The sequence below is a fragment of the Psammomys obesus genome, unplaced genomic scaffold, assembly GCF_907164565.1.
Source record: "Psammomys obesus unplaced genomic scaffold, mPsaObe1.curated_primary_1811, whole genome shotgun sequence".
Taxonomy (NCBI): Eukaryota; Metazoa; Chordata; class Mammalia; order Rodentia; family Muridae; genus Psammomys; species Psammomys obesus.
The window spans coordinates 2,722,585-2,732,057 of record NW_026585895.1 but is presented as its reverse complement, the minus strand read 5'-3'; the positions used below and the strand labels follow the sequence as shown (position 1 = coordinate 2,732,057).

At 39.1% G+C, this 9,473-nt stretch overlaps 1 protein-coding gene across 1 annotated transcript in view; it reads left to right on the top strand.

The window, feature by feature from the left end:
• Fsip2 (fibrous sheath interacting protein 2) overlaps nt 1–9,473 on the top strand; it is a 73,901-nt gene that overhangs the window by 37,354 nt on the left and 27,074 nt on the right. The window contains exons 17-18 of the mRNA XM_055600507.1: nt 74–2,675; nt 2,745–8,690. Coding sequence (XP_055456482.1) covers nt 74–2,675; nt 2,745–8,690 — 8,548 coding nt within the window. The remainder of the gene's footprint in view (nt 1–73; nt 2,676–2,744; nt 8,691–9,473) is intronic.

Below are 9,473 nucleotides of genomic sequence, written 5' to 3'. Positions count from 1 at the left end.
AACATCCCCACCTGTGAGAACATCCCCACCTGTGAGAACATCCCCACTTGTGAGAACATCCCCACCTGTGAAGCCTTCCTCTGCACATGCGGAAAGCACAGGTACTGGCACAACATTTCAAAGGAAAGGACAATCTACAAGTTCATCAGTCAATTACAAAAAATCCACGTCAGACTATCCAATTACGAGAGTAGGCAGCAGTAAATCTGACAGTCAACTTTTAACATCATTGGAAACAAGCACTAAAATATCCAAAGATGCTACCACAGAAACAGAGAGTTTAGAGATTCCGTTGCATTATGATAAAAAAGCAAAGGCCATAGAAGAAATGAAAAAGCTGAAGAATGTCTTAGTAAACTTTAAATGTCACTTGAAAGGAGAAACAAAACTTATTTTAGAAAGTATTTTTCAAGAACTAATGTCTGACTTAAGCCAGGCCATTCCTTCTCTCTCTTCCGTAACAGCTGAAGTTTTTGTTGACCAGTCTGATGGAGAGAGAGAAGAGTTGCTGTCCAATGTTGACATATGCTCAGTAGCTTCAGAGATTGTGGAAAACATGCTTGAGAAGCTAGAGTCTGCTGTTGAGAAAAAATGTGTACAGATGTATTCACAAGAAGATTTTTCAGTGGACATTAACCCAAGTATATCAGCTAGTGGTGAATATTTATTAACCATAGAAACAAAAACCTCTGAAGACACACTGTCTCATACTTTGGAGCCAATGTGTGATATTGCAGATGATATGGTACATTCCATTTTAGAAAAACTCAAGACTCTTGCATCTTATAAGAAAAATGAACTTCTTCCTGAAGATACAACTAAACATTTCCACCAAAAAATTAAGACAGAGCCAACACACAAAGTCCATCAAAAAACAGACCAAAAGAAATCTAGTCCTGCATCTGATGCTGCTAATCTCATTGTGAAAGAAGAGATACAAAACTTAATATCAAATATTTTTTCACAGTCCTCTCTAGTTGGTCATGTAGAAGAAGCAATCAGCACTATACTAGGCTATGTCCAAACTGAACTCAATAATGAGAGACTTTTCGCATCTGAAGAAACAGTGGTACTTCTTCAGTTACTAGATGATGTCTTAACTCAGCTTCACTGGGATCCAGTAAAAACTGGTGTTAAAAAACACAGACAACCCAGAGTACGAAGTCTTTCTAACCCTGAAGAAAAGTACAGACTTGCTGGCCCTAGATCACTTAATGGTCTTAGGACTAAAAGACCATTTCCACCTGTTAATGTCCCAGGCATGGTTCTTTATTCTGAGGACGATGATGAGGAAATAGATAACTTGGTGCAAAGCGTACTTGATTCATCTTTCAGTGATGAAAAAATAAAACCACAAGAGCATACTCCTCACCATTGGCCTACAAAGAGGGATACTTGTTTCAAATCTAAAAGTAATAAACCATCAACAAAACTTACTTCTCAGGGCAAAGCGGAATGTCAGGACTGCGGGTTAAAGTTGGAGTTATCTGTCAGCAGTGATGACATTACCAAGACAAAGCACCATCTGAGGACTGATGCTTCAATTTTCAGCCAAGACCAAAAGCACCAAATACAAAAAGCTTCCGAAAACATTGTAAAACATATTTTAATAGAAATGATTAGTGATATGTCTTCCGTTTCATCTAGTCCCTCAGGAAGCAAGCTTGATGAAGATGCTCCTCCTTATGCTTTCATCTCAGAAACTTCTGAAAGACTAGCCGATCAAGGGTGTTTGGGAAAGATGTTCTCTGGGTCAGAAATTCAAGTGTTTGCACAAGAAATAACAGATTCTGTGATAAATATACTTTATAAGGCCTCAAAATATATTCCTAATACCATTAAAAATGCTTTTAATCAAACTTGTCTATATCATTCTGACATTCCCTACATATCCAAAGATACATCAAGTAAAACACCATTCAACGTATGGTTTGACAGTGAAAAGAAAATGAAATATTTATCTTCTCTCAACATAGAGCTCGAAAACAATTCTCGGTTAAGGTCTGGAGAATGTGAGTCTAAACGTGTAAATGATATCACTGATAAGATTATCAATACGATTTTTAAAAGCCTAAAGTTATTTATTTGTCCTAAGTTGCAGACAAGCAACAAATCTTCACTGGTAGGGAAATCATTACATTCTCAACTTAGTACTTACACAATGAAAATAGTCAACATTGTTTTGCAGGCTATACAGAATGAACTGGAAATCAGCAAGATAAACCCAAATCCTAGGGAACTAAGCCATACCAAGTGTCACACAAGCAAAGCATGGCTTACTGATTCCAGCGAAGCAGTAGACTGCTATGGCATCGGTGTCAAGGAGAGTATGGAAAGTCCGTTACTGACATGTATCTGTGAAATGATATCAAGTACAAACAAAGATCAAACAAAATTTTCACCCTCTACAGATAAGGCAATACCTACAACTTTATGTGGATCTGAAGACATTAATAAAAAGAACATTTTGCTAAATAAACAAGAAAGAAGTTCTTTTCGCCAATATTTGGCTACACCATGTATTCACCACAGTGTTGCTAATGAAAAGGACATTAAGGATAGTCCCAAATTGCAGGTATTAGATCGAATTGGGGAAACACTGCATGAAATGTTATGCAAACTCACAGGTGACCACCCTGATTCTCAGCCATCTTGCAATCAGGAAAACACAGAGAGCTTACACAAGAATACTCCAGAGAACTTACACAAGAATACTCCAGAGAACTTACACAAGAATACTCCAGAGAACTTACACAAGAATACTCCAACACTACCTAATGTTCAGCTCCTTTCCAAAGGAATTCTGGAATATGTCCTTGCAAAATTATGTGATGTTAATATAGATAACAGCACCAAAAATTCTGGATTGAAAACTGCCTCAGAATCACTTGATATCGACAATCTATCATTTGCTTCAACTCTGGAGGAAATGGCCAAGTGCACCAACATGATCTCTAAAATAATTTCCAAAATTATGGCCGAAAATGAAGAAAAACATGCAGCACCTTCCAATATAGAGAAATCAAAAGAAATGTGCCCAAGTAAAGTAAAAACTGTTGCTTCAGATATTCTTAACATGGTTTTTGCTAAACTGGAAAGATTTGCCAGTGGAAATGTCGAAAATATTGATGTTCTCAATGATGAAAATAAAAAAGAGAATACGGCAGGTTGGGAATGTGAAAGCAACAGTTCTCTCACAGAGTCCCATGATAAATCATTGTTATCTGCTCTGTACACTTATTCTAAGAAGGTATCAAATGTTATTTTGAAAGCCATTCAAACGGAATTAAATATGAACCCCTCAGATTATACGGAAGATGTAAGAGGCTCACCACAGGAGACACAAATGCTTACAAAAATAGTCGACTTAATTGTAGGAGCCGTATCTTCTGATATGTTTGCTGAACCTGAATGTGAGAACAAAGGCATGGAAAATCATGGATACAGACCAACTTACGGAAATTTCCTTCCCGGAGGAGCTGAATCAGAGGCATATCTAGATGATGACACACAAAGTAAAAAACTCATTAGAGATAGAACATCATGCGGAGAAGAAATGAGAAGCTTTTCTACTAACCAGTGGATTCTGGAAAGAACCTTAAACAAAATTGAAGTGAAACTCAAAGAACCACACAAATCTCCAATTGTTCCCATTATAAGAAATATTTTGAATGAAATCTTTCAAAGTGCTCTAATCAACCAGTTAAAGTTGGTTTCTCTCTCTCATTTTCGTGGCATGGCCCACAATGCTCCTGTGTCGACTACTCAAACGTCTGCTCATTCCACAGATCATCTAATGGTCCCTTTAGTGTCAGACACAGATGTAACTGTCGTGGTAAATGACGTCGTTAGGACAGTGTTTCACAAGCTGTATTCAGCTGCCATGACAGGAAAGCATGTAAGTGAAAACAGATGCGGAGCAATCATCTTTTCAAGCAATGTTTCTTTTTGCGAGCCCGCCTACGGAAGAAGCTCCCCTGTCAGTGCACTGAGCGGGCATCCGTGTGACCTTCAGCCCGGCTGGAATGTTGACAAACAGACCAGAATAAATGTAGTGGAAGATATCGTGCAGGCAATATTAGAAAATTTAGAAACGTTTGCTGCTTCCAAAGTAGAATCACTTGTTTGTCCCCAAGTCGATTTCAGAGTCCCAGTGACTTTGCCAGTAGAGCAGGAAGGGGGAACACTAAGCAAAACTTTGTCATGCAAAGATTCATATTCTGATGAGCAGCTTCCCTGTTGTCCAGTAGATCATAGTAATCCAGGAAGGATGGACTCATGGTGCCAACTGTCTTTGTCCAAATTAAATACTTATGCAAAAGAAGTGGCTCGGAAAATTTTACAAGGCATCAAGCTTGAGTTAGACAAAGAACAGTGTGGCCCTCTCTTGCCAAGTAATATTGTGGTCTCTGAGAATATCGCAAGTCAGATTGTCAACACCGTGCTGGACATTGTGTCATGCAAGGACACGTGTGAGAGAAACAGCTCTGACAGAGAGGGCTGCTCAGGTGAGCGGGATGCTATTATTGAAAGGCTAGTCAATAGGACAGAATATGGAAAAATACTCGAGTTTCAAATTCAAGATACCATTGAAGGGATCTTATGTGATATTTATGAAAACATCGTGTGCAAGAATAACCTCTCACCGGCCACACCAACTCTGAAGTACAGTATACCTGGCAAACACCCAAAAGCAAAATTTGAACCAGTTATTACGGGTATAAATATTATTCCTAAGGTGTCAGTACCTAAAGCAGATGTAATTTTGGTGTCCAAGGATATAGTGGACATTGTGCTTTGTAAACTTACTTCTTTGGTCATGCTTGCCATAAATGCAAAGGACTGTGCTTCCACAAGATTGGCCTTCTGTGATATGTTTCCAAAATCACTGTGTCAACAGCCTCTTTCTATAACACAAGGAACTGAGGGAAAACCAGAGGACACCAAGGAGCCTGCTCCTGACCCATGTGAGGAAAATGCCAACTTTATTACCGAAACTATTTTCAATCGGTTACAATCTTTTGCCACTGAAAGAATGAATTCATTAATGACTCTTGCCTTTCAGTCTAAAGAAAATGTATTTGCTAGCCCAGAATTGGAACATGGTGAACAAGATGACAGCAGTTTTCATGAATTAGGCCAAGTTGAATCTGATGTGAATGTCCTAAAATTATCAACAACCAAAGCTGTCTCTAGCCAAGAGCTTTCAGAACCCATTTTTGCCAGCTGCAAAAAAAATTTTGGAAGTACAATCCATTTATCACAAACTAGCCTTAAGGATTATGCCGACTTCCTTGCCAGTGCTATTTTGAAGCTTATTAAAAATGACTTAGATTTAGAGATGCAAAGTATCAAGATGCACACATATTCAAACCACGTTTTATTTCAAAAAAATATGATTGTGAGTGAAATTGTTACTAGTATCTTAAAGATTTTACACAATAAAGAATCTGTAAAGCAATTTTTTTTATCCTCACCGGGAAATCCTACATGTTCCCAGTTAACCATATCAAATGAGGTTTTGCTGGGATACAATGAGAAGGAAAAACCTGACACATTACCACAGTGTACAAATAATCTCTTAGAAGAAAACCAAATCGCATTGGAAAATGAAAGCCAGAGAGTTGTTTTGGAAGAAATATTTATGAGAAAAGGAGAATCAAAATCAAAAGAAAAAAATGAAAAACTCAGGGCCGTGGAAGAGATTTTGAAGACCTTGAATAAAAAAATAATGGAAATGGTAGGCCACTTAGCCCCATTTAATAAAATCCCCTATGTTGTGTCTAAATGTAGAAGTAAGACATCAGCTATAACACAGAAGAAATTCTTTCAATCGCATATTGACAATGTATCAAATAATATAGTGGAAAATATTTTGGGAGAAATGCACTCGGTGATTGTGACATCATTGTACAAAAATAAAAAAAGCAGGAGAGAATTAGAAATTAAGGACAACAGCTCATCAGTAAGGCCGCAATGCTTTAGAGAAACTAAGCCAACAAGAAAAAGAAGTGACCCCCTTAGACTCGGGATACCACAGATGTATCCTCATGCTGACAGCTTGAATGCTCTTGTGCTAGAAAACACTCTCTTGCCGTATTCATCACTGCAAATTGGAAGATACTTAGTTCAAATAGTTCTTGATAAGTTATCAAACTTTGTCTCCATGCACCTAGAAGAGAGGTTTCCCCCTGATGGTAGTTATGATGACTTGTACCTTCTTAGGCTACAAAATTCTAGACTTAGCCCAAAGAACAGCCCTAGGCCAGGATGTAAAACAAGTTTAAAAGCGAGATCAAAAATCACCTCTCTCTCTAAATCTAAAACAAAGCCACATCTCGGCATTAGTGGTAGTAAGTCTAAAAGCAAGACCCAGTTAGCTGCTGGAGAGAAGACTCCCAAAGAGAACCGATCTAAAACCGCCACTGGGCTGCCACAGACTCCACCTGCAGAGGATGCCAAAACCATACTGAAAACAAAGCTCCCAGTCTCAGAATTAAGAATTTATGCGAAGGATATAATAACTGATATCTTAGAAATAATTATGAAAGACCTTGAAAGAGCTGCACAGAGCAGAGCCAGCGTGACTCCGAAAGCCTTACCATCTGAGCAGATGCTTGAAGCAAGTGAAATTGTTCATTCGGTGTTGCAGGAGCTGCACACTGCAAACGACCATGACTTGGCTTCTCCAGTTAACCTCTCACATCTGGATGACCTTCCCCTACCAAAGCAGAATCTGGGTGCAGGTTCACCTGCGGAGAAACAGGCATGTTTTTACTTAGAGAATGTTTCTTCACAACTAGAACAAATTTTTCCTAAAGAAGGTATATTTAAAACAATGTTTGACAAATGGCAAACAGAAACAAGTGAAACAGAAAATGAAAAGTCTAAACTTTTAACCATAGCTGAAAACATTTTGACTGAAATTTCAATTAAAGCAAAAGATTTAGAGTACTCACTTTCACTTTTAAATTTGCCACCTCTTGAAGACTATGAAAACAGACTCTATGACCGTTTTAAAGGCAGCGCTACGAGAGCTGCAGACACAAAAGCACAAATCAATATGTTTGGACGGGAAATTGTAGAGATGCTATTTGAAAAATTACAGCTCTGCTTCCTGTCTCAGATACCGACTCAAGACAGTAAGCGAACTTTAACCAGTGGGAAAGAACTCGCTGCCGTGAAAGGTAAGTATGGTGTCCCAGGCAGGCGCCTCCTCAGCAACGCAAAGACCTGCAACATGAGGACGAAAGGCCAAGTGACAATGAGCCCAGGCAACCGCATTGTACCAGAGATTGTACAAAGAGTCTTAACCATGTTGGAGTCATTTGTGGACCTGAAGTTTAAGCATATCTCTAAATATGAGTTTTCTGAAATTGTGAAAATACCTATAGACAATCTTTTTCAAGTGCAACAGAGACAATTAAGCAAAAAGATGTTGCCGAAGTTACAGCCATTTCGAGCCTTTGGTGATGAATCAAAGTCAAGTACAAATGTATCCAAGGATAATGTGCAAAATACACTCCTACAGGTTCATTTATTCCATTCAGAATTACTTACATATTCTGTCACTACTGTCAGTGACATGCTTAGTTTAATCAAGAATAAGCTAGACAAGGAAATAAGCCAAATGGAACCATCTCCGGCCAGCATACTGAGCGAGAATATTGCTGCAAGTGAGATTATTGGTACACTGATAGACCAATGTACTCATTTCAGCGAGTCTTTGATCACAAACCTTGCAAGCGAAAATTGGTTCAAAGGAACCGAGAATGTTTACATTGTTAATGAGGTTGGATTCACAGCTGATGTGAAAATGTCTTCATCCACAATGAGGGGCATCAACGGAAGGAGTGAAACTGCGCCAAGCCAGGTACCTGGCGGGGCGCCTAACTCAGAGGGTGGCGTGAATGAAAAGTGCAGTGCTGTCCACACCAGTGCCGACGGAGAAAACGCAGTTCAGAGCTTGGAGCCAATGGGAAGGCCCAGCTCAAAAGCTGGGCCATCCTGTTCTAGAAGCAAGTCACAGGACCACAGCCACAGGACACTAAACCCTGGACATTTTGAGGAATCCTCAAGAGGTAACAGCTTTCTCCCTGAAGGCAGCATGCTACAAAAATTGTTTAAAAGAGCAAGCGATTCCACAGAGGAGTCACTGAAACAAGTCATGTCGTTTATAGAAATGGGGAAAGGTACAAACCCGAGGGTTTTTCATTACGAGGCCACCAATCCAGCTGAGCCAGATGAGATCCAGACAAATGCTTCTCCGCTTAGGATATGCTTAGCTGCGGAAAATATAGTGAACACTGTACTGTCCAGCTATGGCTTTCCCCAAGAGCCACACCCTGAGGAAGGCGTGGAGACCATGAAGCCATTCTTTATGTCAAAGCAGAATTCTCTGTCTGAAGTATATGAAGGACAAATGAATGAAAATTTGCTCAGAACGTGGTGTGCACGAATGACATGCGTACATGATGGAGAACATAGAGATCTTGAACCCTGTCAAGAGAATTTTCCTTTATTACGCAAATGGAGAAAAAGTAAACCCCCCAAAGCGACAGCAGAGACTTTGGAGGAAACTGACACCATTGTTTTTGCTGATCACGAACTGGGTCCGAATGAAATGCATTTGGTGGCAAGACATGTTGTTACGTCTGTGATCACATATTTGAAGAACTTCAGAGCTGAAGGTAGGCAAGAGATAACTTAGTTTCTAAACTGGAATAATTTGGCAAAACAGTAAAAGATGTATTTAAAGGATCCCCTGTCTGAGAGTCTACATTTTGTTTTTTTAAAAATAACTTTAGAAAAGCACAGTAACTAGTTGATTGTTTCTAAACTTCCATGGCACACAAAAATGTTACTAAGTTAACTGTTTCATGTGTCACATCTAAAAGACCCATTATTTCCCCTCCAGGCCTACAGATAGGGGGGAAAGGAGAAAAAAAGTGAACCAGAAAATTTTGCTCGGGCATGCGTCAGGAGGTGAAAAGTGTGCAAAGTAGGTGTGCATGCTGCTGCCGCTCCAGTTTATCACAGACCATTCTGGAGTTGATGTGCGCGTGACCTATTCACGCCGATAGTGTGAGAAAAATTTTTACATCTTAAAATTAAATGCAGCATAACATCAAACATTTGACCTAATACACTTCTAAGTAATCATATCACTGGAGCTATGGCAACATGTTTCAGTAGACTTAAAAATCTGGTCTCTTAGTTGTCATACAATCAGGGGAGAGACATCAACCCATGACATGATTTGAATGTGAAATGTCTGCTTTCTTAGCAGACAGCCTAAGATTCACAACTGAAAAGCATTTAGGAAAAGTCCAATTTCTTTTTTAAATTAAGTTTTGTCTTTGACTTTAGTAAGGTGGTTCAAAGTCAAAATGCTTTGCCAGTAAGTTAATTTTTCCATATTTTCTATAAACCATACTCAAAGTGCTTGTGTTTATGGTTCTCTTTCTCTTTTG